The sequence below is a fragment of the Bos taurus genome, chromosome 17 (genome assembly GCF_002263795.3).
Source record: "Bos taurus isolate L1 Dominette 01449 registration number 42190680 breed Hereford chromosome 17, ARS-UCD2.0, whole genome shotgun sequence".
Lineage (NCBI taxonomy): Eukaryota > Metazoa > Chordata > Mammalia > Artiodactyla > Bovidae > Bos > Bos taurus.
The window spans coordinates 62,661,317-62,689,266 of NC_037344.1; the positions used below are offsets into that span (position 1 = coordinate 62,661,317).

Sequence of the window (27,950 nt, forward strand, 5' to 3'; positions counted from 1 at the left end):
CCCGTTTTCAAATAATTTATTAGGAATTCAAAACTGAAAATAAAACCTGGAAAAAGAAGTTACAGATGTGGAGAAAAGAGACACCGGAGGGTGGTAACTTGCTGGCTTCAAAACACCGTGTAACATCTTTTTAAAAAAATTTCCCAAACAAATCAGAAAACGGAATTCCAAGGCCCTGAGCCCATGGGTGGGCCCAGTGGGGTGGGGGGATCACAGGGAGGGGAGGAGAGGAAAGCTAAGTCTCTCAAGACTCAGCTCAAGTGTGTAGAAAATTAAAAATAAAAACCAATAAAATGCAGCTTCTCTTTTATTAGGAAACATTAAAAAAAAAAAAACCACGAACAGCCGCGCATCTCAGTAACAAAGATTATTGCTTTGTGTTCTCAGGGCTAATAGGTTAAGCACCTCACACAGACAATTAACTCTCCAAAGGGGGTTTTCAGGGGAGGGGACTATGATGGGGAAGGGAGCTTAGGTTCCCAGCCCCAGACGTGGGGGAGAGGACACGGGCAGGCAGTGGGTGGGTGGGGGGCTCCACCCCGCCACACCAGCCTGGTCACTCGCTGTTCATGAAGTCATGACCTGAGCCTCTTTTTCCTTTGAAGAGGGCCCAGGGACTCGGGGCTCTGGCCACGGGACCATCCTGGTGGGGAACTTCAGTAAGAGAATGTGGGGGTTCCCTGAGAAGCCCTTTGCTTTCCCCTGGGGTCCGCCCCTTCCCAAAGTGCCCACCCCCAATGCCCACTCATGGGGGGCTCAGGGCAGAAACCATGAAGGCCTGACCAGGTAGGGGGTGGGGGGGTGGGGGGTGACCTTTGGAGAGTTAATTCCTTTCCAGCAGTGGCTCCGGGCGAGCCCTTCTCTTCCCTCGCCCCCACACTGGGTTTTTTTTTGGGGTGAACGGGCCCAAGGCCTTTGACCCCATAGGGCCTGAGAGAGCGGGGCCTGCCTTGGCCACAGTTGAGGCCTGCAAGCTTACAGTAACGGTGTCTGAGAGGGAGGTACAGAAACGCGGGGTGGGGTGAGGCAACGCCCTCGCCCCCAAGGGGTCTTAAAGACGGGTGGGGGCTTCACCTCGCAGTATTTACATATATGATACAGGACGGGATGGTTCCAGGGGCTCGGCCTGGCCTCCTCAGCCTGTCCTCCTCTCCAGGGCTGGAGGGAGCTGGCCAGGGGCCCACACCCACACAGACATTTTGTTCTCAGCTGGTGGGGGGGCACCTGGCCCCTTGCCCCCTGCGGCCTGGGGCTTCACATTCACAAACCTAGAAATAGTTTAAAAAACGGTTTCTTTAAAAAACAGAACAAAACAAAACAAAAAGGAAAGAGAAAAGGAAGGAAAAATCAGAATAAAAAAACCAGGGTTGTGGCTGTGGCCTGTAGCAGGCCCCCTCCGCCCTCACTCTAGCTATGCACAAATACAAAAGCCTTCTGGGTGGGGGGGTCCTATGGGGGCGCGGCGGGGAGAGGGGCGCAGACCCGACGTGGTGGGGCGCAGAGAGGAGAACGGGGCGGGGTGGGGGGGGAGACGGTGGGCATGGGGAGGGGGCAACCGGCTAATCCAAAATAAATAAAAGCAGGTAGGACAGGGGAGGTGGGGGAAAGGGCTGGGGGCGGAAGAGGAGGAGGTTAGTAGGGGAGCCAGACATGGATGTCCGGGGGTGAGGTGGGGGGGCAGCAGGGCAGGGGCCGGGGGGCCCAGGGAGTAGGGGGCAGGCAGTAGCGGTCCGAGTCGCTGCGGGGGAGGGGGCGGCGGCTGCGGCTGAGGTGTCCCCGCCCCCTCGCTGGCTCACTCGTGGTCCTCAGTCAGCTGCAGGCCAGGGCGCTGGAACACAGCAGCGGGTTAGGGGGTCCTGCCCCATGCCTCTCTGCGACTCGCAGAACCCACGTCTCCTCGTGCCTAAGGCCTCTTTCCCTAATCCCTTCCTAGGCAAGCTTTGCGCATATATTTCGCATCTCCTACTCCCTGTCTGGAACCCTCTTTCCCTAGATTTCTGGATGGCTGGATTTGCTCCAATGTCACCTTATCAGGGGCTGCGCTCTGAACCCCTGAAGCAGGCAGACCTCTCACGTGCAATTTAGAATGATCTCAATTGCTCACTTGTTTTTTTGTCTGTAGAGAGAGGCGAGCCTTCTTGGTCTTCTACCACCCCCCTCCTGAAACAAATGCTCAATGAATAGTTGTTGGAATGCACAAATGGACAAACAAAGGAAGTGTCGCTGGGACACAGAGCGCCCCACTGTACACAGCATGATGGCTGTGTGTCTTCCCCTCCCCCTGGCTCTCTGTATATGTAGATATGTGGACAGTATCCTGTTTCACCTGTTGGATATTCCAGTGCATGCATGCAGTCTATTTAACCGCTCTCCTGTTGATGGGCATTTCAGTTATAAAAATAAATGCCTAGAAGTAGAATTGCTGTGTTATGGGCATGAAATGCTTAGTCCAGATAAACCCTGCCCTTTGAAAAACCTGAGCCGATTTGCACAGGTTCCTCTCCTCCCTCATCACAGCGGAGCCCCAACAGTCTTAAAAAAAAATCTTTGCCTGAGAAGCGGCACGTGCTGCCTTATGGTGGCTATCATTTACATCCTTTCTGGAGCAGTTTGAGTAGCTTCTCCGGGTCTTTGATCATTGTTAGGATACAGGTCTGTCTCTCCACTGGGGCTGTGGGCTCCATGAAAGTCTATGTCCCAGACTGTGTGGCTCAGCGCTAGCCTCCCAGGTGCCACCCACACCCCAAAGCCCCAGCCCACCTCCTCACCTCCTGCCACCTGTTTCCTGCTTCAGTGGTACCCATTGGTGAAAGCTGTGGCAATCAAGGGGCCCTGGAAAGAAAAGGATTTGACTCCTAGATTCCTGGGGGTGGCAGAGAAAGCCCAGGGGCTCCTCCTCTCTTCCACAGGAGCCTCAGGTAAGGCACAGACCTTCTCTAGCCCTGCCTGTATCACCCCTACTTTCTGTTAGGGTAGATTATCCAGGGTAGGGCCTGAGAATCTGCAGATTACCAGCACCCTGGTTAAAAGCAGGGCACCCCTGAGATAGAATCTAGCCTCCACACAGGCAGAGATGCTGAGCCTCATTTGCACAGTATTCCCAGAGCCCACCCAATGCCTGGCATACAGAGGGCGATCATTAAATGCCCACTGAACCAGTGAATGATAACTCTCACTGATCCCGGGTCTCCCATCCATTATCTCTTGCCTCTCTTCTCCCCCTCCCTCAAAAGATAGACAAGGCCTCTCCTTCCTTCAACTTCTGGGGCCTCCAGGTCTGGGGGCCACTCACCCCAAGACTGTGGCCGAAGCCAGTGCTGGGGGCGGGGCTGGCAGCGCTGATGTAACTGCTGACCCCCGAGTCCTGATTGGCTGCTCCGTAGAGCTCGGCCATGGGGCCGGGGCTGGTGGTCCCCAGGAAGCCCCCTGTGCGGCTGGGAGTCGAACCTGGAGGGGGAGCCATCGTCCAGGGGTGAGAGCCTGGCAACCCAGAAAGAAGACAGTGATAGCCCCAGCGCCCACTGTGACCCCGCAGCAACACCCCCCAACCCATCCCACCCCCTCCCCAGACCTTGACCCTTCCCCGGACCTTGACCCCTCCCCCAACCTTGACCCCTCCGCCTCGGCCTCATCCCCACATCCAGCAGAGTGTTGTGGGACCACTGCCTGGAGATTGCCCAGAGTCCGTCCACCCCCACCAGCCTCAGCCCAGGGCCCCCCTTATCTCTGGTGCCATGGCTCAGCAGGCTCCTTACTGACTGCCCCACCCTTGTGGAGCCCTTCCCACCTGTCCCCACCCTGCAGCTGCCTGTGCTGTCTAAAATGATCATCACTCTGCTATTTAAAATGTTTGGTGTTTCCCTAGAATCTGGTTCCTTGTCTCTACTCCTCACTCCTCCACTCCACCCATGCTAACTGGCCTCCAAGCCTTGGCACCTGCTCGTCCCTCTGCTGGGAATACCTTTCCTCCTCTTTGCCTTCAGATCGGAAGTTAAGAGGGGCAACCTCCTGGCAGCCCTTCCTGAGAGGCCCCTCTCTGACACCTGACTTCTCCTGCTGGGGCTGTAGCATGGGATCGCCTTTTTAACACCTGCCACCCCACCAGCCTGCAAGCTCTGGAGGGCAGAGACCACACCTGTCTCCTTCCTGGCAGGCCTGGCAGATGCTCAGTTCATAGTCCTTGAGTGAATGAATAAGTGAGTCCCTCTGAAAAGGGGTGGCCATGGCCACCTCCCCTCCCCTCTAGACTTCTCTGTCCCCCATCCCCCTCGCCCCCTGTACCCCAGATGGCCTCACCTGTCCCTCGAACCACGGCCGCTGCTGCTGCCGCTGCCGCCATGGGTCCATAAGCGGTGAGGGGAATGGCTGGAAGGAAAGGTGTGGGCACTTCAGTGTGATGGCTGAGGGGCAGCGGGGGTGCAGGCAGAGCCTCTCTGGCCATACCCCACCTCAGAGGGTTCAAGCACAGCCCCGGGGTCAGGCAGAAAAAAGCTCCCTTGGAGAAAGGGAGGAGAGAGGATGGCCTCCCAGGGATCAGCTGGGCCTCAGCTTCAACCTGGACTTGAGGGACACATGTGCACGACCCAAATGTCATGGTGGGGGCGGGGGGTGCACAAGCCACATCTCATGGGGGGTGAGATGGGGGCGGGGCACCCCCTGAGCTGCCCTGAATACTACCCACTGCTGCCATCGCCAGGGAGGGCCCTTGGCCGAACCGGGGGGCTACTCGGCCCAGGGCTATCGAGAGATACATCCCTCTTTCCAGTCCAAGTCAACTGGAGCCAGTGACTGACTGACACAGGCACCAAAAACCGGGCCTGTCGCTCCAAGGACCAACGGACCAAGAAGTGCATTCTCGCCTTCCCCGCACCCCTACTCCCCCCACCAAAAGATCGGGCTGAAGCTTCGACAACCCCATTTTGCTCTATCTGCTCCCTGGCTGGCTCCCCTCGTGCCCCTCCTCCTGGCTCAGCACCCCTGACCATCACCCAGGAAGAAATGACCACTCCCTTCCCCAGGTCTCCTCATCCCCTTTTCTCTGACCCTCTCTTCAAACACAGGGATCTGGCTATTCCCTAGTTTGCTGTCTACCCCACCCCCCCACCTCTACAGCGCCTAGCACCCTGCCTTGTACACAGCAGGTGTTTAAGGAATAGCAGTGATCAAGACCATCCGCAAGAAAAAGAAATGCAAAAAGGCAAAATAGTTGTCTGAGGAAGCCTTATAAGTAAATAGCTGAGAAAAGAAGAGAAGCAAAAGGCAAAGCAGAAAAGGAAAGATACACCCATTTGAATGCAGAGTCCCAAAGAATAGCTAGGAGAGATAAGAAAGCCTTCCTCAGTGATCAGTGCAAAGAAATAGAGGAAACAATAGAACGAGAAAGACTAGATATCTCTTCAAGAAAGTTAGAGATACCAAGGGAACATTCCATGCAAAGATGGGCACAATAAAGGACAGAAATGGTATGGACCTAACAGAAGCAGAAGATATTAAGAAGAGGTGGCAAGAATACACAGGACAACTATACAAAAAAGAGCTTCATGACCCAGATAACCACAATGGTGTGATGACTCATCTAGAGCCAGACATCCTGGAATGCGAAGTGAAGGCCTTAGGAAGCATCATTATGAACAAAACTAGTGGAGGTGATGGAATTCCAGTGGAGCTATTTCAAATCCTAAAAGATGATGCTGTGAAAGTGCTGCACTCGATATGCCAGCAAATTTGGAAAACTCAGCAGTGGCCACAGAAAGGTCAGTTTTCATTCCAATCCCAAAGAAAGGCAATGCCATAGACTGTTCACACTACCACACAACTGCACTCATCTCACACGCTAGCAAAGTAATGCTCAAAATTCTCCCCCTGCCAGGCTTCAACAGTACATGAACCATGAACTTCCAGACGTTCAAGCTGGATTTAGAAAAGGCAGAGGAACCAGAGGTCAAATTGCCAACATCCGCTGGATCATCGAAAAAGCTAGAGAGTTCCAGAAAAACATCTACTTCTGCTTTATTGACTACATCAAAGCTTTTGACTGTGTGGATCACAACAAACTGTGAAAAATTCTTCAAGAGATGGGAATACCAGACCACCTTACCTGCCTCCTGAGAAATCTGTTTGCAGGTCAAGAAGCAACAGTTAGAACTGGACATGGAACAACAGACTGGTTCCAAATCGGGAAAGGAGTACGTCAAGGCTGTATATTGTCACCCTGCTTATTTAACTTATATGCAGAGTACATCATGCGAATGCCGGGCTGGATCCAAGCACAAGCTGGAATCAAGATTGCCTGGAGAAATATCAATAACATCAGATACGCAGATGACACCACCCTTAGGGAAGAAAGCGAAGAACTAAAAAGCCTCTTGATGAAAATGAAAGAGGAGAGTGAAAAAGTTGGCTTAAAACTCAACATTAAGAAAACTTAGATCATGGCATCTGGTCCCATCATTTCATGGCAAATAGATGGGGAAACAATGGAATCAGTGAGAGAATTTTTCGGGGGCTCCAAAATCACTGCAGATGGTGACTGCAGCCATGAAATTAAAAGACGCTTGTTCCTTGGAAGAAAAGCTATGACCAACCTAGACAGCATATTAAAAAGCAGAGATGTTACTTTGCCAACAAAGGTCCATCTAGTCAAAGCTATGGTTTTTCCAGTAGTCATGTATGGATGTGAGAGTTAGGCTATAGAAAAAGCTGAGTGCCAAAGAATTGATGCTTTTGAACTGTGTTGTTGGAGAAGACTCTTGAGAGTCCCTTGGACTGCAAGATCAAACCAGTCAATCCTAAAGGAAATCAGTCCTGAATATTCACTGGAAGAACTGATGCTGAAACTAAAACTCCAATACTTTGGCCACCTGATGGGAAGAACTGACTCATTTGAAAAGACCCTGATGCTGGGAAAGATTGAAGGAGGGAGAAGAAGGGGACGACAGAGGATGAGATGGTTGGATGGCATCACCGACTCAATGGACATGAGTTTGAGTAAGTTCCTAGAGTTGGTGATGGACAGGGAATCCTGGTGTACTGCAGTCCATGGGATCCCAAAGAGTTGGACACGACTGAATGACTGAACTGAACTGAACTAGAAGGAATATAACTAGGAGGGATCCGTGCTTTAATGATGGGTTGTCATGAGCCTGGAGCTGCCTCTGGCTGGGGGTGAGCACCCCCTATTGCTTGGCTCTGCCACTGCAACCCTGAGAGGCCACACTCCCATCCACAGCCAGCGTCTCCCATTCAAAGATGCGCCCCTGGGGGCTGTTTTAGTACCCTAGCCTTGAACTGGAACTGGAAGTGGGGTGAGGGACTCTGGAAAAAAAAATCCTCGTGAAAATTCTTGGGTAGGTTGTTGGACCAGGAGATGAAAATCTAGGACAGCATGCTTGCACAGTTGGGAGACGATTTGCCTAAGATCTTTAGAGTGCTGGCACCTTCTCAAGACATAACCTCCTTTGAGAAGCCTTCCCTAACTACCCCTACTAAGGCAGCCCCTCGTCCTGACCCGAGCACCTTAGCACATCTCCTTGTTTTATTTTCCTTGTGGAACCTCTCACCCGGTGCAAGTATCTTGATTTACTTGTTTATTCCTGTCTCCCTCCACTAGACTGTCAACTCCAGGAGGGCAGGGAATTTGTCTGTCTCACTCCCTACTGAATCCCCACCACCTAGAACAGCATTTGGCACAACAAAAATATTGATTAAATGCACAAGGAAATACTGTCGTCTCTTGAAGGTGAGGGAAAAGTTCAGACACCAGACCTCCAAGAACTGCTCAGCCTCGAACCCACTGCCTCCCCAGGCCAAAATATCTGCAGAGGGGCTACTCCTTCCCTCAGTTCTTTAAGGGCAGGGCTGGGCCCTGAGGTCTGGTTTGGGGCCCAGTTAGGCATTTCCTGAAAGCAAAACCAGCATGCTCTCATCACAACAGTAAAGCATTACTCATTTGTATAATAAGTATTTATCTCTTTCTCTAGAGCACAAGTTCTGCAGATGAGAGCCTGCTGTCTGGTTCCTTCTTTGCCTCCAGGTCTTGGCTGTCTGTCTCACACAGTAGGCCCTCAATACGAATTCTGAGATGAGTAGGAAAGACCCCCATCTGCCCCTCAACTCACTCTGCTCAGGGAAGATCCTCTATCACCCCCACCGCCAGGACTCCCTCCCCTTCCTTCACCCCAGGTGCCTCTTTCCCCTCCCCCATTTTGGGGGCCCTCTGGGCACCCCTTGGAAGGAAGGTCTCATCTAAAGCAGCATCCACGCTGTGTCTTCCACACGCGGCTAGGTTGGGGGAAGGAGTCTGGGGGTGGGGTGAGGGGAGAAGCAGGTTGAACAGAGAAACCCGTTGCAGCTCACCTCATCTGCATCTGCCCCTTGCCCCTTGCCGTGGGCCTCCGCCCCGGCCCCAGCTCCAGAGCTGAGCTGACAGGCCCAGGTGAAAACTCCACCTGGAGAAATGGCCCAGGATGGCCGCACACATCACCCTACTTGCCCACAAGTTGCAAATGGGCTGGGTTCGGCCCTCAAATAGGTTTCGTTTGGTCCTCAGGGAACTTAAAAATTTGAAAATCGTTGCTAATATTTGAAAATAACTGAAAAATTCACTTGAAAGTGAAAGCCGGGTTTCTGGCTTCTCTTGGAAAAATGGGATCTGAACATATCGGGTTTCTACGTTGCCTCCTGGCAGAGGCAGAGCGGAGCCACGCCCACCGCCGGAGCCACGCCCTCCACCGTGTCCTGACTGGGGCCGAAAGAAGCTACGCCCACCACTGGAGCCACGCCCTCCACCGTGTAGGACGTCCCCACCCCGCCCACTCCTCTCTGAGTTTGAGACCCTGGCTGGTTCACCGCTGGATCCCAGCGCCTACACGGTGCCTGGCATACGGGAGGCGCTAGATAAATATTTATCAAATGGATGAATGAGTGATTTCGCCTCCATCTGCTGGCCTTGGCCCTGTGCCTTACCCTTAAGGACCATGTAGCTACGCAGACTGGCCAGTGCCCGAGGCTGCTGCACCGCCGGAGGACTGGAGGGCAGGAGAACAGGGTCCCCCTAGCTTTCCCGGGGTCGGTCCCTGGGTCATTCTCTTTCTCCCCCATGTGGCCTGTGAGGTGTACGAAATCCGAGCGACTGACCTGTAAGCTCGGGGAGGACTGGGGCGCTCGGGAGAGGGGTCCGCTCTACACGGAATTCTAAAATGAAACGTAAAACAGCTTAGGAAGATGCAGAGAGGCCCCTCGTGCGTGGCCCAGGGAGGATGAAGGCACCCACGGGACACTTGATGGGGGGACAGGCCATGCACAGGACCCGAGAGCTGGGGATTGGGAGAGCATGGTCGCCAGCAGGCCAGGGTGGGGAAGGAGACAAAGACACAGAGAGGCGAGACCAACAAGGAAGGAACAAGTGGGCAGAGTTGCCACCTACACCCCGGGCACTGGGAGATGGTGGAGCTTCTGTCCCTAGTGTTTTTCTTAAAAGGTCTGAAGGCACTAAAACATCTCCCAGAATCCATCTTTTTGTTCTATTTTGGGGGCAGGCAAGCAATGACCCTAGAGCAGCTCTGCCGCCTTCTAGATGAGTCATCTTTGCAGTCACTTTTCCCCTCTGAGCCCGTTTCCTCACCTAGAAAATCAGGCTCATCCCGCCTCCCCCGGAGATCACTGTCAGGACTAGTCAGCGTCATGGGCACAGAGGAGTCATAGCTGGACAGCCCAAGGTGCAAGGGCTTAGGGGACCCCTCCAGAGAAATAAGATGAAAAAACAAACAAGAGCCTTGCAAAAATATGATATTTGATATTAAAAAAAAACATTGAATAGTCATCATGGGAAAGGCTCAGAACTTTGTTGGGCTTCTTGCCACGTATGGGAAGGGCTAGTGTTGTTTTTATTTTGAATTGCAAATGAGGGTGGTGATCATCATGGTTTTAAATTGCTTTTCAGCATTCAGGGTCTCAAAAGGTCTCATCTGCCTTGGAAGGAGCTCACTGTAGCACATGGTCATTATAGGTGACTCCATAAGGACACAGCCAACGCTGGCCCTCAGGGGGGACTCCCCACGACAAGCCTGATGCCCTTTTGGTGGAAGTGGCAACCCTGGAGGCGGGTAGGGAGTAAAGGCAAGAGACTGGCAGAGGTCATCCTGGGAGGGAGGGGTGTCATGCAGGGCCACACAGGGAGCCCCACCCCCAGCTTCTCGGGAGGGGAGGGGGGGCTGGGTGGGGAGAGGCGCTCCTTCCTCAGACATGCCCTTCCTTCCTAACCTCCAGCAGCCAGACCTCCCCCCAGCCATGCACCACCCCCTGAACACTGCCCTGAGGAGTCAGACTGCCTGGGAACCGGGGACATGCTGGCAGCAGAGGGACATTGGGCAGGACTTACCGGGGAACTGGTAGGTGTAGCCGGGGGCGAGGCCTGTATAACTCCGGCTGGCATAGGTCGTGGCTTGGAAACCAGGGTAACCTGATAAGGCAAGGGGACCAGTGTCAGATGCTTTATCTACAGCACTGTGGGGGAGGATGTATCACGAATTCCCCTCCCCACTTTGTATCATGAATAATAATCACATTTACCACATACATACCATCTGCATGCCAAACCCTATACAAAGCCCACTGCACACTTTGCTCTCTCCTTAACCCTCATAAGAATCCCAAGTGGCACAGTTAGGAGCCTCATTTTATAGGTTAGAGAAACTGAGGCTCAGTGAGGTGACACTAGCTGAGAATAATCCAAACCCTTATAAAGGTTCTTCGTGCTCTGGCTCCTGCCTCTATCCTCTCCTCATCTACACCCTGCCCCTCCCCTCTCTCACTCTGCTATGGCCACACTGGCCTCCATGCTGTTTTTCAAATTCACAGGCTCCTTCCCACCCCAGGGCCTTTGCACATGATAATTCCTCTGCCTGGAACACTCTTCCTCAGGTTTTCACATGACTATGTCCTTCTCATTGTGCAAAAGGCAGCTCAAATGTCACCTCCTCAGAGAAGTGATCCCACAAAAGACCTCTCTCTCATCAGTTACAACAGTATTTATCATGTGACTCTCCCTGGTTTTTCCTTTCAATATTTATCATGTCACCCTGGTTTTTTCCTTTCATAGCACTGATGACCAGTATCTGAACTTATCCCAGGATTTCTTCAAGAGCTGATTTTCTGTCTTTCCCATCTTTTATTTCTGTCTCTCCATCACCAGCACAGTGCCTACTAGTTAGTATGTATATAATAGATATTTGCAGCTTTGAAAGAAAGATCACATAGTGAGTAATAATGGTATAATTGGGATTCAAAATCAGATCTGACTGGCTCCAAGTCTCTTAACCAATATTCTGTATTGGTTAGAGGTGTTCTTTTCTCTCCCCCACCCTCACTTTTTTTTGTTGGGGGGGGGCTTCGACAAGCACATGTGGGATCTTAGTTCCCCAACCAGAGATCAAACCCATACCCACTGCAGTGGAAGCACTGAGTTTTAACCACTGCACTGCCAGGGAAGGCCCCTCCCACACTTCTTAAAAGGGGTAAAACCAGCTAATAAATTGTTTTGAAAGGAAAATTTTCTCAAAGTTCCAAAGGACGCTAAAGAAACAGAACAACTAAATTCAAAAACTGATTCTGGTGGATCTTGTTCTGGAGGACAGAAATAGCTATAAAGAACAGTATTGGATCAACTGATAAAATCAGAAAATAGTAGACTAGATTAAAATATTTTATCAATATAAATATATGAAGTTGATAATTACAATGTTTCATGAAAGCACACCCCTAATCTTGGGAAATACACACTTAAGTAATTTACCCTCAAATGATTTAGAGAAAAATCACAAGCATATCATATATGTGTGTGTGTACACATATGTGTGTGTGTGTATATATATACACACATACACTTATAGAGGAAATGAGAAAAGCGAATGGGGTCTGATGTTAACAATAAGTGGATCTGGGGACTTCTCTGGTGGTCCACTGGTTAAGACATCACCTTCCAAAGGGATTAAGAGTTCAATCCTTGGTTGTCCCCCAACCAAGTCTAATATCTCACATGCCTCTCAAGCAAAAAACCGAAACATTAAAAAAGAAGCAATACTGTAACAAATTCAATGAAGATTTTAAAATGATCCACATTAGAAAAAAATCTTAAAAAAAAAAAAAAAAACAGGTGAATCTGGTAAAGGGTATACGGATTTTTTGGTAATACTACTTTATTTTTCCAATTCTTCTGAAAATATAAAGTTACTTTCAAATAAAAAGTCAAAAAACAAAAACAAAACTTTAAGAGCAGACAATGTTCCACTTGGTGGGTGTGCTCCTCACGCCCTCTATCTGGGATCCCATTCCTGACCCTCTAGCCCTGCTGTACCCCCTTCTCTGAGTCCTCAGGGCACCCCTCCCCCATCTCCAGCATAAAGACCCCCTTGTTAGTGTTCTCTTTCTGTGTATATACAGCTTGTCTCTCCAGGAAGACTGTGACCTTCTTGGGGTCCCAGCTCAGATTTTTCACCCTTGGTCAAGGGCCCCAAGCACTGCTGACTCCTGTTCATCTTCCAAGGCTCTTGGTGACCTTGACCCCCCTCCCCAGGGAGCTTCCCCAACCCCCAGGTCGATTTAGGTGCCTCCTCGGGCCTCCCACAGCCTGCAGTCAGTCTGTGGTGACACAGTCTGTTTAATCTTGTCTCTCACTTGATGGGAATTACAATGAAGGCAGGTCCTATTTCTCAGAAGCTGCTCAATAAATATTAGTCGAACAAACAAGAAGAAACAGGCTTCTCTCTTCCTTCCCAAAGGCATGTGCGTCTGTAAATGCTGTTCCATCTGCCTGACCATTTTTGCCCTCCCCTGCTCCTTGCCCTCCCATGACTTAGCTCCTACTCAACCCTCAGACTCAGCTTAAATGTCACGTCTATCCTAGCGTCTCCAAGTCTTGGTCAGTTTCACTGTGACCATGCTCCCTACGCTTCTCCATCCGAAACCTAGTATGTTTTTGTTGTTAGTCACTAAGTTGTGTCCGACTCTTTTGCGACCCCATGGCTCCGCTGTCCAGGGATTTTCCAAGCAAGTACACTGGAGTGGGTTGCCATTTCCTTCTCCAGGGAATCTTCCTGACTCAAGGATGGAACCCGTGTCTCCTGCATTGGCAGGTAGATTCTTTACCACTGAGCCACCAGGGACTCTTTTGTTTTTTTCTGCCAGACCATAAAGCTCCAAGGAAAGTCACTGCTGTAATTCTTGGCACAGGGCCTGGCATTTATAGTTGCTCAATAACTACTTACTGGATGGATGAGTGGACAAACAAATTGAACAGGGGGATGGACAGAAGGACCAATTAATGAGCAACTGGACCATTTTTTTCGGTCACCACCAGAGGGCAGCACCCCACAACCAAATCACCCACCTTGGTTAGGACTGCCAGCCCTGAGATCCTTGGTCCACACACCCTGGGCACTGTCTTCCCAGACAGGAGGGCAGACCACAGAGGAAAGGCAACACCCACACAGCTCCTGGTAGCCCCAGGTGCACTTCTGGGCAGGAAGAAGCCACAGGTGCAGGCCTAGCACATACCCAGCATGCCGATGCCCAGCATGAAGGCGTCCATCCCGTAGGGCATGACTCGAGACCTCCCCCGGGCCGAGCCCGTCGGTGACATCACCTCTTTTGGCTGAGCTTTCTTACATTCCACCTGCAATGAGATCCGGCAGTCAGTCCCTCCTATAGACCCAGGGTCGTGGACCCTCCTATTCCCTGGCAGGCCTCTTGTTCATTTCATAGTTACTATTTTTGGCGTGATCGCAATGTGCTAGAGATGGGTTGAGCATGCAGTGGTTCATCAAATGCTTACACCGGCCCTGAAATGGATGGAGGTACTACTGACACTCTCGTTTTACAGACAAGGGAACTGAGGCTCAGAGAGGGGAAGTCATCTGTCCAATGACTAGACTAGGAAGTGGTGGAATAAGGATTTCAGTCCAAGTCCCTCTGAGCCCACCAGCTGTGCTTTCTAACTGCCATGTTCCTGTCCACACTTTCAGGGGGGTGAAAAAACTGGCTCTGGCCCACGGACTGTGAGGCCTCTCTGCCTGCCTCCAGAACCTCCAAGCATTCCCTGACTCAGGCTAGAGACCCGGTCTCCCTCTGCACATCATGCACAACGTTCCCAACCAGGGACTGAACCTGTGCCCCTTGCAGTGGGAGCACAGAGTCCTAACCACTGCACTGCTAGGGAAGTCCACCTGCTCACCATTTTGTTGTTGATTTCGTGGAAGTGGATTTCACACACTTTCTCCACGATGTCCTCACTCTCAAACGTGACAAAGCCGAACCCTGGAGGGCAAAGGCAAGGTCAGAACCGGGCTCCTGGTCAAAACCCAGCCCCGAGTCATACCAAGAGCACCACTCCCTTCTTACAGGCAAGTGTCTAAGAATTAATGAGAGGCTTCACCCGCACCCTGGCAACCTCTCAATTACGTGATGAGACAGGATTTCAGTTCCCAAATCATAGACGTGAAAACCAAGGCTCAGTGAAGTGACTGGCCCAAGATCACATAGCAAATTAGAAAGAGGCAGGGCTGTGACACATATCACATTCAACATGCCTTTTCTCTTCCTCAGATGCTTTCCAGAGAGAGAAATAGAAATACTTTTAAAATACACACACAAATACTTTTAAAAACGTACATGAACATGGACAAGTATATTTTTGTATACAGATACACACACACACACATACACACCCCTAGGTACCCATACATCACAGAGACACTCTAACTAGCGCTCACAAAGGCATAAAGGCCCCTGTGTGCATATGAGTTACCCTGACATGTAGGTCTACACAACCGTTCATATCAAATACCCTCACATGCATAGATACAAACACATACACACACACACACCAGCACATACCCCATTCCCCAAACAGGCTAAAAGGCCCAAAGCTCTGAAGGCACTGGAGAAACAACCGTGCCTCCTCCTGGGTGTGCCCCAGGGGCTGGAATGGTATTTCTCAGAAGGCAAGGCCCTTGGGAAAAAAACAAGCAGGCAGTGCGCACCCGGTGGCCCAGATGCTCACAGATCCAGGGGCAAGGGGGCTGGGCTCGGCCCAGGGGTGGGGCAAGGGGGCCAGTGGCAGGAGCAGACTGTAGAGTCAGCCTGACCCTGGGGTGGCCGGGCCTCAGCTCTGGTTACCAGGGACAAGGTAAGCCCAGCAGACACCGGCTGGGGCGGGGGCGGAGGGCTCAGTTGCAGGGGGAGGAGAGGTCCACTCCTCCGTTCCTCTCCTCTCGGGTGTCTGCAATTCGGCAAGTTTCTAGCACAGGAAACGGCGGGACAAAAGCCTTCTGTAAGGCCAGGCCCGGGAGAGGATGCAGATCCTCGGGGATAGGATGTCAGGAGGCGAGATGAAAGGGCAGCTGTGACCTGTAGCCCCCTGGCTGACCACAGGCCCCCCAGCCCGGCCTAGGAAGGGGGAGGGGCCACACTCACCTCGGTGCCGGTTGGTGGTTTTGTCAAACATCAGCATGGCATCATCCACCTAAAACAGAGCTCCCGTGGAGGACCCACCAGACCCAAGGGTCTCCAACGCAACCCAGGAGCGAGGGCTCCGACACCCACTCCCCTCCTGCCCGGTCCAGGCTTTATCTTCAACCTGCTTCCTGGGTGGGGGACAGCATTCCATCTGTAACCCCAACTGGCTACCATAGCATCCCCGTTCAACCACCAGATTCTCCTGTAAATATTAAGCACCTGCTATATGCCTGGCACTTTGCCCCACCATCTTCTCCTTGCATGGTAAAAGCCTCATTCTGTCGATGAGGAAATGGGCTCAGAGAGGTAAAGTCACCTGTCCAGGGTCACACAGCACATCCCAGATCAAGCCTGGGAGGAGTAGGAGGAGGCAGACGGTGGGTGTTAGAGGAGAAAATAGAGGAGTAAGATAGGAGATGGGGAAGTGAAAGCCTCTTTCCCACTTGCAAAAGGCCAGGAGGCCAGCAGCTACTCCAGTCAGACCCAACTCCCCTCTCCTCCTACAGATCTTTTCCTTTAATTGAGGTTTCCTTTTTGCTAGAGGCTGTAATTAAAGCAAGTAGAGTTCAGTGCTTGGGCTGCTGGCCTCCCACTGACGGGGGAGGGGAGAAGGGTGGAGGAAGGGGGAGGTTCTGCATTATCCCCCATCCCTTGGACCCCAAGTCTTCTCTTCTTGCTGCTCCCTCAAGGCATCCCCTTGGATGCACGGACAGCCACAGGCCTTCTCTTCCCTTCCGCAGTCTCAGCTTCCCTCTACATCTGCTGCTTCCTCCTTGCCCTCTTAATTCTTCAGCCAATGTCAGCTGTCTCACGGGGTTAAGCTAAGGTCGGATTCATCCTGGGTGGAAATCAAGGGCTGCCTCTGACACTGCCTCTCCCCGTTCCACCTCCCACTCCAGCTGCTGACCCTCCCCCAAATGGTCAGACACCCAAGGGATCAGGAAAACTTCCTGAGGCCTTGGGGCACAGCCTCTTCCCCACTCGCCTTTGCTCTCTTTCCAGGCTGTCATCTGCCTTGTTGAAGTGGAAAGGGCGGCCCCTGAGCTGGGTGGTCCTCCAGCTCTTAGGCACCAAGCAGCAATTGGGCCCCTGACTTTCCCCAAGGAGAACCAGAATCCCCTCACACCAGTAAGTCAGGAGGCAGCGGGGTCCCTGGAGAATCTCAGGAGAAAATGACATCTCTCCGCCCAAAGAGGCACCTGACCTAGGGCCGCACAGCTCGGTGTCACCCTTGCTCCTATCCTTATGGACCCATTCTGAGTCCCAAGTCAGCTCAGCCATCCAAACTGGATGGACACTTCATATTTGGCACAGAGAAAAGAGAAACCCGGAAAGGGGGGGCTTGTGATAAAAGCATAGGCTTTGAGTAGGACCGGCTGGAGCTGGAAAGTAACCTTGGCCAGCAGCTTTAGGTCTCTATGATTCAAGTCCGTTTTCTGTCAAATGGGGCGTTAGCTGTGTCTTATAGGGAGGTGTTAAAGGAGATCTGCATGCAACACTCCTAACTCACAGCACCCGGGATAGAGTAAGTGCTTAATAAATAGCAGCTGTTATTATTATTATTACCTTTATTAGAGAGGGGCTTGCCCACAGTCACATGGGGCAGACTCGCGAAGCTAGAGAGTAAACGACTGGACACCACTGGCTTTGAAGGCTCCATGAAGGCAGTGCCAGGTCGGTCATGACCACCCTATCCATCACGGGACTTGTGCTCCCTGATTATTTTTTGAACAAATGAATAGATGAATCCAGCCACACCCTCCTTCCCTATCCCGCCGCTGGGTTCCTGATTCAGCCCAAATCCACCGCCCTTCCTCCAACCAACCCCTCTGGCTCCACCAGCCCTGGCCAACCCCCACCCTTCAACCTAGGCCTTGGCTGGACAGACCTGGAGTGGGCAAGGGGGGTTGAGGCCAGGGCACAGAGCAAGGAAAAGTGGTTGGGGGTCCAGGGGACCCCCCCCACTGGCGTCCCCTCCTGGGGCCAGCAGAGGGGAGGGAGGCTCCCAGCCCAGTGTCCTTAATAGGCTTTGGTCTCCATGGGAACCCGGGGGCAGGGGGGCTCGGGCGGGGTGGGGGGTGGGGGGGAGGGGAGGCGGCCGAGGCCTGCTGACCAGTGGGAGCCGCCAAGTTCGGCGGCCGCTAAGCCTGAGTGGCAGCCATGGCGGCTGACCATTGTTCCCCCCTCGGCGGCGGCCCCTCGATCCGGGCGGGGGGCCCCCCGCCGCGGGGCCCTTGGCATTCCCGGCTGTCCCCCTCGCTCCCTGGCAGCCTATTCTCTGGCTCCCCCTGGCCTCCCCGGGCCGGTTTCACATGCCAACGCCGATTTAGGCCCGAACAAAAGACGCGGCCGCTGACGGCTTCTCCTGGGGCCCGGTTGCCATGGCAACGCCGGCCCCGGGGGCAGGCGGCCTCCAATCACAGCTGCTGGATCAGATTAGTGCGAGCTCTAATGCTCGGCGCTCAGACACAAAGACACCCCACCGGAGCCCGAGCGGGGCCTGCTGCTTCCCAGGAGCGCCCTTCCCTCTGGGGCCCAGGCCGCCGACCTGCCCTGGATCCGGTACCCGGGTCCTGCGGAGGCGCCTTGAGCCTAGGCCTCTGGCCCCGGCATCGCCAGCATACGCTGGCCAGGGGACCTCCCACCCGCTCCCCTTCTACCCTAGAGGCAGGGGGCTGGAAACCCACCCAGTCACCAGCTCACGTCCCATTCCCAAGCCACGGTTCTCCTGTGCCCTGCGCCTAATATAGGGAACCGAAAGGGCCTTGATGAGGTGAGACCCAGCCGGCAGCCTGTTTCACGTCTGAAAAACATAGGGACCCCAGCACTCAGCACAGAAATCTCTACTTCACCCTGAGGCTTAAGTAAAACTTGGTCCCCTCCTAGCCATCTCTCCATGGCACCTTGATGTTCACACGCTCCCCTTTCTGGGGAAGGCGGGACACGCTATTGTCTGATGTCACTACATTGCTTCTGCATGAACTAAATGGCCCAGAAATTTAAGTTCCAAGCACCACAGAGCTGAGAACCAGTTCTCTGGGACTGATCAGGAATTTGGGGTGGTCTCTGCAGCCCCTCCCCAATAAGCTAAGAGATCTGCACCACCACCCCCACCCTAGCTCCTACCTGCACAAGCAGGGTTCTGAGTACAACTGGGAGTCATATTTATTGCCTCGTTATCATCCTTAGCAGGAAGGAGTGGGGGAAGGTACAACCACCCTGTGGACTGGACAGGTGCAGATTCCCAGGAGGCCAAGGGGGTGACTGGATTGAACTGGCTTCGGGAGAACAGCCTCCCTCAGGAGAAGGAAGATAAGCAGGAGAAGGGCGACAACAGGGATAGCTACTGTGTGGCTTCCCTCCCTGGGGACGCGTCCACAGTCTGAAGCCCACAGATAGGCCAGGAGCCTGAACGCTGGGTTTGGCCCAGCCTCACCCACAAAAGGACCCAGCCCCCTTTGCGACTCTTGCAGGAATTGGAATGACCTGGCTGGACTTCGTGCTTGCTACCCGACCAAAATTCCACAGGGCTTTCATACCCTGTGCCCGGCCCCCCTCCCCCCGGCCCTGACCCCCAGCCAGCACTCCCTAGTTAGGACCCACCTTCCCGAACTGCTCAAAATACTGCTTCACATCCTCCACCGTGGTGTTTACTGATAGGCCCCCAACAAAGATCTTCTTCGTTCGAGTCACCATCTGTTCGGGGAGGGAATGAGAAAGTGGGCATCTGAGTCCTGTGGCCTACCGCCACCAGCGGGGGCTCCAGCCCTCCTGCCGGGGTGCCAGCTGACTAGCTCTCTGTGGCCCTAGCTACTCAGAAGACTCCCCCCACCACCACCCCAAGCTCCCCCCTTGGACTCCCACCTCTGGGCCTGTCGCAGGCAGCTGTACACCCCACACCCTGGCTCGCTCCCTGGGTCTGTGTCAGGAAGCGGGTGGCTGGCTCAGTGACCCAGACCTACAGCCGTACCCCGAAGACCCCACCAGCCACTCCTAGAAGAGGCCTAGGCCCATCCCAGGGTCCCCCTGAACTTAACACCGACATTTTCCTCATCAACCTCTTCCCAACCCAACCTCTGGCAGCCCCGTGGCCCCAGCCCTGTTTTAGGAAGAACACATGGTCCTAATTACCCCAGGAGCACATGGCTAATCCACGGCAATTCCCAGCCCCATCCTAGCACTAAAGCACCTTCTGTCACCAAACTGCTTAATGGAATTAACCCAATTCCGACCATGTGCTCCCTGGTGCGGCTTCCTTCCAATACCTGGTCTATAATTGCTTTCAGGCCCTCTGCTGGACCCTGGCAGGGATGCCCTTTTCCTGTCTCCCCTGCCCCTCTCCTTTCACTGTGGCCAGAGCTAGGCGCCATGACTCAGAATCGTAAAGCTACCAATTTCCACCAAGCCCTTGCAAAGGGGGAAACTGAGATCTCCTGGAGAGGGACCTAGTCCCGGGACACATGACATCAGCCGACGCAGGGGTCCTGCTCCCAGGACTGCAGTCAGCCCACCGCCTGTCTCCTGTTTTCAACTGCTTAAAAACTAAGATGTAGCTAGGTGCCCTGGGAACTGGAATACCACTGTTAGGCCCCTGTGCTGCACCAAAAGTTTTGAGTTCTGTATGGCTCCACTGCTCAGAGAGCTGTTTTGCGGGCACCCAGAAAAATTTGCCAGAGCATCAGGGACAAAGAACACTTAGGAAGGCAGCCACAGTCGCCCAAGTTGAAAGATAACAGGTAACAGATGCCAGGATCCCTTCCCTCTCTGCAAGCCCAACGTACCTCATCCCAGAGGTGAGGGGAGCTGGGGAGGCGGGGCACCGGGGGTCAGAGGTAGCTCCCTGACCTGTCTCTAGTTCAGCTTCAGCAGGTAAGTCTGGGCTGTATTTGAGTGCCTCCCACCCAAGAGGTGCGGGCACAGAAGTTGTGATCTCCAAAGTCACAGAATTAGAGTCCAAAGTTTGCATGCATGCATGCTGGCACTTCAGCTGTGTCCAACTCTGTGCAACCCTATGGACCGTGGCCCACCAGGCTCCTCTGTCCATGGGGATTCTCCAGGCAAGAATATTGGAGTGGGTTGCCATGCCCCGCTCCAGGGGATCTTCCTGACCCAGGGATTGAACCCACATCTCTGTGTTCCACGCATTGCAGGCGGATTCTTTACCCTCTGAGCCACTAAGGAAGCCCAGAATCCAAAGTGTACTGACTTCAAATACAGGGCAATGAATCCCCTGAGGGGTTCCTCTTTTTCTCAACACACGCAGCCCCCTCTCCCTAGTCCACCCCAGAGCACAGATGGAAAAATGCATCATCTCTGCAATCCAGAGAGCAAGGACATCAAGAATCCTCCCTCCTCCCACCCCATGCCATGCCATTAGCACTCCACCCAGAAGCCTCTTCCATAGAAGAGAAAGATGGGAAAATCTCTACTGGTGGTACAAAGCTGCTCCCAGACACAGACATACCTACCTTAGGCTGTGCTCGCCGAGGAAAGGCCACCTTGGGATCAATCTGAAAGAGAAGACAGAGGTAGAGGAGCCTTGGTTATTAAACACAGCCTGAAGATCTGAGGACCACTCTCATCCCAGGACACAGAGGTGACACAGAAGTGACAGAAACCACCGTGGCCTCTGGCAGGAAGATGTAATGGTTAGAGCTGGGCTGTTGGGCTCAAATCCCACTTAACACTGCTTCCCAGTTGTGAGATCGTGCACAAATGACTTAACCTCTCTGAGCCTTAGGCTTGAGCTCACCCGCAAAATGGACCCAATACTGACATCCACGTCAAAGGGTCCTCTGAAGATTATTTGAGGTAATGCTTACAAAGCACTTGTCTAGCCCTCAGCAAGAACCAGAAAAAAAGTAAGCAGAGACTTATTCCTTCCGGCACCAGGTATATTGAAGCCCTTCCTGCCTGAGAGATACCTGTCCAGGTGAGGCAGGCTATCCAGATTACGGGAGCCTTGGGAATGGAAACAATCTTTGCCTGCAAAAGGCTTTGAGATAAGAGTTCGTAAACCACAAGGGTAGACTCCATTCTGTTTTCCCAATACCACCGCCATCTAACAGTCCTTCCTGATGGTGCAAGCAAACAGTTCCCTGGTAGTACAGGTCGGCTTGGGGTGAAACAGAGCACAGGCTTTGGTGACATGCAAGAGCACGGGATCTGGACTCAGAAACTTTGCTCTCCTGGCCAAGTCTGTGATCTTAGCAACTTGCCTGACCCCTCTGAGCCTCAGTTCCCTCATCTGCAAAGTGGGGACAAGAGCACCCACTTTTCCCAGAGGCAGCTGCATGGAATCAAATGAGATAACGCAGGTGAAAGCGTTCCTTTGTGAACTGCCCTTCTTTGCACAAACAAAGGTGCTATTACCAGCGGGCCACCTTTGCCCTTGGCCATGAACAACCAAAGGGGAAAAAGCAAGATGCACCTGGGTACTCCCAGGTACTATATTCATACTAACAAACATCAAAAGGCAGAGCTCGAGATACTGTGATCAACACAGGACCTCTGAGGCCCAGTCATTTCAGAGTTTCTTGCCACTCACGTGGGTGGACACCACTCAGAAGTTCACCAGCCAATCGCAGGCAACATCTGTCTTTCCCCACAGCTCCTTCCGTTCACAACTCAGCCTAGTTCTAGGCAACAGACTCTGTCTCCTCACTGCCTGAATGGCACGAGCCAGGGAACAGCCCTCCTGTTTCCCCCACTGGAATCTACCCACAGAGAAGGAACCTCCAAACTCCACACTGGGCAATGCTTCCTCTCTCCCCAGATCCCATGGGGCTCCAGGGATAATTATAGCTGCCCACCGATTTTGTATCTCAATGGACATGTTCATCCTTCTATTGCTCCTGGAGGCCACCAGAACACACCTCTGACAGTCCCCCTGCGCAGACACTGATGGGGAGATGGTACCTAAGCCACGGCCCACAGACCCACGCACAACCAGTCGCTGACACACCCTACCTCCACTCTGACTCACAGCTGGCAACATAAAACCCAACAAGTAAATAAAAGGTGAAAGTCAGAACCCAAAATAGACTCCCCACAATAAGCCTCCCTTCCACCCCCACCCCTTTCCCAGGCTGGAGAACGCCAAACACAAAGCCCCTGCCCTTTGCAAAGTTCCGCATCTCAGAAGGATGCCTATCTCTTGCTCCTTCCTCCCCTCTCTCTTCCTCTTGTCCATCGTCCATGCCCCTGCCCCCCCAGCTCCAACCCCAGTCCCAACATCTCGGCTTCCTGAGTGCCGCAGAAGCCATTAGTGCATTCTGAGGACAGGGGATGGTAGGAGAACAGGCAGCTTGATGGCAGATAATCACCAAAAACAATAGGCCACTGTCTCTCCATTCCCAGCTTGGGTCACTTGGTCTGCGCCAAGAAGATCCTTTCAGGGCCGGCAAAGTTGAGGCCTGGCCTCATTGGCTCATTACCGCGGGCAAGAGTGGGAGCCACTGGGCAGAGATAACAGGAGCTGGGGACAGGCGGTAGTTTAACAAATTCTTGGGCACAACCAGCTATTGTTGCAGGTAAGCAGGAGCCAGTGACTGACCCAAGCAGGGAGGCCCAGCGCTGGAGGAGAGTGGGGGAGTGTGGAGAGAGATCGCACTGTCCCTGGCAGACAGTCACCCCATCACAGAGAAGCCCTTCCTCGGTTTTCTCCTCTCCCCTCTCCCCTCTAGCCGGGGCCTGGGCCAGCGCCCCCTGCAGGGCCCAAGACACTGGGGAGCGGCGGGACAGCAGCAAAGTGTTCCCAGAGTCTGAATGCCCAGCCAGCGGCTTCTCCCCAGACCCAGCCGGCAAGAGTTGTTTCCAGGCAAGCTAGGGCCCTCCTCATAAATTCCTCCACGGGCAAAGCAGGTTCACATCTTCCACACAAAGCCAGGAGCTCATTGACCAAAAGTCAGGGGAGGGGGGGAGGAAGGAGGGGGGATTCAATAATGCTTTGCCATTGGTCTGGAATGGGGTAGTGGTGGTGGGGGGGGAGCCAAGTACTAGTTAGAGTTCAGAGAAGCCACGGGTGGGTCACTGCAGCCCTGACTCACCCCATTTGGGCTAGGGGAGGGACCTAGCCCCACCCCAAGCTCCTCTCTGAGGCATCAAGATTAGTATGTGCAGGGAGGGGGAGGCAGCTTCACCGTCCCTCCCCGGTCCTGGAGGGACTGGGGTGGGGTGGGGATGTAACATCAATTAGCAGGCTTGGGATTTTGCAGCTCCGTATCCCCTCAACTCGACTGACAAAGTTTCAGAGCGTGGCAGCCCTTCTACTCGGCAAACTCCCTCCTTTCTCCCGGGATCCCATCCAACTGCCCCCACCCCGCCCCGCCCCCCCGCCCACAACCCCGGACAGAGTCCTGCCCCTCTCCTCCAGCGACCTCCCTCTCCCAAAAGACCCCCGAAGCCCCGAGGGCCACTCACTGTTTTGGAGTCGAGCTCGTGCCGCGACTGCGCCAGGACTTTATCCACCCCCGCCTGGTCCATGAAAGTGACGAAGCCGAAACCCCTGCGCGCCGTAGTGAGGGAGAGGCAGATGGTTACAAGGCAGAGAGTGGCGGCGGAGCGGGGCGAGCCGGGAGCCGGAGGAGGGGGTGAGGGGCTCACCTGGATCTCTTGGTCAGGGGGTCCCGCATCACCAGACACTCCTTCACCTCCCCGAACTGGCCGAAGTATTCGCGCAGCCCTTCTGTAACCACACACCCGCCTTCGGACCAGCCCGCGCCCCTGCGCCCTTCCCCCCTTCCCCCGTCCTTTGCCCCCAGTGACCCCGGCGCGGTCCGGCCGCCCCCGCGCCCGGCAGCCTGCACGTTCTCCGGCGCTTCCCCCCCACCCCAGGTCTTCACCCGGCTCCCCTGGAGCCTCCTGGCGCCCACGGGGGCCCCAGGAAACCGAGGGCCGAGCAGGGCTGGAGGGGGGACGGCTCCGGCCGGGTTCCCGCCGCTCCGGGAGCCGCCTCACAAAAGTTTGAGCCGCAGGTGCGAGCGGAGTTGGCGCTGCCGCCGGCGGGTCCCCGGGGCCCAGCCCACCCCCCACCCCCGATGCCCCCTGAACCCCTCATCTCCTCCCCTCCACCCGCTGGGCCGTGCGCGCTTGTCGATCGCCCTGCGCTCTCGGGGTCCCCGGGCGGGGCGCGAAACGGCGCAGGGGCGCCCGGGGTCAGCGGGGCGCAGGGCTGGGCTGGGGTGTCCGGTTCCGGGGCGCCGGGGGGTCCCGGGTGCCCCGCCGGGCCGGCGGGCGCTCCCGGGCTCGCTCACCCTGCGTAGTCTGCCAACTGAGTCCCCCGATGAACATCTTGCTGCGGAGGAGGAGAGACACAAAGGGCCCGCGTGAGCGCCGGGCGCCCGGGCGCAGGGGGCGCGGGCCCGGGCCCCGGGGAGGCCCGGCCCGACCCGGATCGGCCATGTTGGCGGGGCCGGGGCGGGCGCGGGCCAGCGAGGCCGGGCCGGGCCGGGCCGGGACGTACCAGGGGTCGTGCGGCGAGTCCGGGGAGGCGAGGCCGGGCTGGGGCGCGTCAGTCTCCATCGGGAGCCGCGGGCGGCGCGGGCAGCGGAGCGGCGGCGGCGGCGGCGGCGGCAGCGCTCGGCGCGGGGCAGATGAGGAGCGCGGCGAAGGGGGCCGGACGGACAGGCCATGCTGCCCCCTCCCCCGACCCCGCTCGGGCGGGCGGGCGGGGACGGCCGAGGGGAGGGCCCGCCGGGGGCCGACCTGCCGGCTCCTCCCCCCGCCGCCCTGCGAGCATAAAGCCCAGCGCTCGCCAGCCCGCCCGCCCGGGCGCTCGCGGAGGCGGCGGCGCCCGGACCTCGCTCCCGCCGGGCTCCCGGGTCCCCGAGGGCGAGAGAGACCCCCTCGAAACCCGAGGCGGGCCGGGACCTGGGCGCGGCCGCACCCCCCACCCACCCCGGCACGGGGGCCGGGCCGCGGGAACGCCCTCCCGGAATGAAGCGCTTCCCGGTGCCTTCAAGGTAGCTCGGTTCCGGATCCCCATCCCTAGTCCTCCCTTTCAGTTCCCCGGTATCTAGAATCTAAGAAATCCCCAATCTCCCTGGGTTGGGTGGGAGATAGCCCCCCAGTGCCCGCACGTTCCAACTGGTGAGGATCCCTCCATTCCCCCAGTCGGAGCGAGAATCGCCCTCCGAGCCCCCAATTTCCGCTAAACCTAATTTAGAGTTCCCCCCTCGGCTGCCCTCGGTCCACTCCCAGTGTCCCATACCGCCCCACCTCCCCCAAGTCCAGTTCAGGGAACCCTCTCGGTGCATCGCGTCCCGAGCGGGGAGCCTCCATCAGCACCTCGGTAGAAACCGTGTTAGTTTCCCTCGACCCTTTCTGAGACTCCTTCTCGGGTCCCCTCACCCCCAACCCCTTCTTCCATCCACAGCCGTGGACTCTATAGTCATTTTGAGGAAACCCTCCTGCTCTGAGCTCGCGTTCTTGGTTTGCCGGTTGCCCACTGCCCCCACCTCCCCAATGTGAGGAATCGCCACCGTTTGCCTCACTCCCCGGCTAACTCTGGTCAGCCCTGCTCGAACTTCTGTCTAGATTCGGGAAAGCAGGTCCCAGAAGGCTCACCGCCCAGTCCCTATGGAGGCTGGGGAAAAGGTCAGCGCCTCCAGAGGGCCCCCCGCACCCCGCTTCCAGTTTAGGAACCCGTTGGCTCAGCTGTGCACCTTCCTCTTTGAATGACCGCCCCCCCCTTTTTTTTGCAGAGTTCTAAACCCCACCCCCATCGGACTGGAAGAACCTAAGATGCCTGCCCAGTGTGTTTGAAGATACTTCTCTAGGTCCGTCTCAATTTAAAGGGATCCCCATGGAGGCAAACGCCTTCCCGTCTTCCTTCTCCCCACATCCCCATCTTCTGGGTCTCTGAGACCCTTTAGTGCCTTTGCCCTAGGCTCTTGGGAGCCATCTCGCCCACCCCTTAAATGCCTTCCCTTAGCCCGGCTAGTCCACCCTGAATCGCGGGCAGATTCAGGCCACTCTCCCTACCCCATCTCTCCAAATCCACAGGCTCTCGTCAATTCCCTGGCAGAAACCACTCAAGAAAGGGTCAAAGCAGGAGGCTAAGCAGCCACTCCTCCCCAAATCCCCAACCCTGCTGGGGTGGGGGTTGGCAGTCTCAGCGCCACACAAGCCCCCCTCCACCAAACTCACCTCCACTCCTTTTCTCACCCCCCTCCTTCAGTCCACTGTCCCTAACCCGGTGACAATCCTCGCTGACAAGCCCCTTGCTCACCTTGACCTCCACCCTCAAGTCAACCACTTTTTATTAATGTGTGCAGGAGCTCTGGGCAACATAAACCTGACCTCTGGAAGTATGCCCATCCCCCTCCTCTGAGTATACTTTCCCCGCCCCCCACCCCAGCCACCTCTGGTAGAAGAACGTGAGAGACTCAAGTTAATGGTTTCCTTGGGGACTTTCTGGGAACACTCAGCAGGTATATCCTGCCACCCTGTGTGCATAACACTAGAAACAAACTTGCTTTTTCCTGTTTTTATCGTCTGACTGGTTCCACAATTTCTCAGACACCCCCAGACTGGGGGTGGGGGGTGCCCCCACACATGGTATTTCTCACCATCTTAATACAAACTGGAATATCAGGTGTGTATTGGAAGAGACATGGATAGGGGTCAGCAGGGTGCATCTCCAGTGTTAGGGAACTGACCATTCCTAGGGCTAAATTTCAGGTTTCCCGTGTGTAAAATGGGGCCAATGGGGAGATAGAAGGAGGGAGCCCCAAGCACCCATGAGCATTGATTTTGGTGCTAGCGCTGTTGGGTACTAGCTGTTGGAGGGTGGGAGATGGGTAAGGATCATTTGTGCAGAGCCAGCCAAGCCAGGTGAGAGAAGATCCATTTATTATCCTCCTTGTGCAGGACCTCAGAGGAAGAAACAAGCGTCTACTTGTTGTCACTACCTGTCACGTGTGGGGTGAATTTACAGAAGTCCCCTCCCACTGCAGGTTCATCTCAGTCTCATTGCTTCCTTCCACTTTCACAGTAGGGGCAAGGAGTCCTTCGAACGGTAGCCTTCATAGGACAGTGTAGCTGTAAATGGATGGTCCTCATAGTAAAATGAAGATCTCAGCGGCATTAAGGAAAAAATGATCTTTAGAGCAACTGGGCCAGACCCAGAATTAGGAGATTAGAGGATTCGGTTCCAGTTCTTTCTCTCTAGTATGACACACCCTGAAAAACCACTCAGAAAATTAAAGCATAAATTGGTTTATACTTAAAAAAAAAATCCTCTTGAGAAATACAGTGGGCCAATGACATTCCACCCAAGTACCAAGATAAAACTTGGCACATTCATTCATTCCACAAATACTTACTGACACCTGCTACCTACCAGACACTGTCTTAGGTGCTATATTCCTAGCAGCTACCTTGGCGAAACTTGCTTATTAGAGACAGGAATCAGACAATAAATAAATAGATAAATAAAA

At 54.6% G+C, this 27,950-nt stretch overlaps 2 protein-coding genes across 7 annotated transcripts; one reads left to right on the forward strand and one right to left on the reverse strand.

Annotated features, from left to right (window-relative positions):
* Nucleotides 1-25,145, reverse strand: MSI1 (musashi RNA binding protein 1). 6 transcript variants are annotated; one of them, XM_024977301.2, is made up of 15 exons: nt 24,974-25,145; nt 24,765-24,805; nt 24,115-24,196; nt 23,932-24,016; nt 20,979-21,020; nt 19,114-19,206; nt 15,469-15,517; nt 14,228-14,310; nt 13,552-13,669; nt 10,379-10,459; nt 9,136-9,192; nt 4,297-4,365; nt 3,293-3,480; nt 2,769-2,832; nt 1-1,828 (listed from the first exon to the last, which is right to left on the reverse strand). In XM_024977301.2, the coding sequence occupies exons 1-14, from the start codon at nt 25,030-25,032 to the stop codon at nt 2,791-2,793; spliced, it is 1,089 nt and encodes a 362-aa protein (XP_024833069.1). In that variant the 5' UTR covers nt 25,033-25,145; the 3' UTR covers nt 1-1,828; nt 2,769-2,790.
* Nucleotides 25,141-27,950, forward strand: LOC112441980 (uncharacterized). Its single transcript, XM_024977509.1, has 3 exons — nt 25,141-25,217; nt 25,269-25,472; nt 26,214-27,950. Exons 1-3 carry the CDS (start codon nt 25,141-25,143, stop codon nt 26,272-26,274), a joined length of 342 nt encoding a protein of 113 aa, XP_024833277.1. The 3' UTR covers nt 26,275-27,950.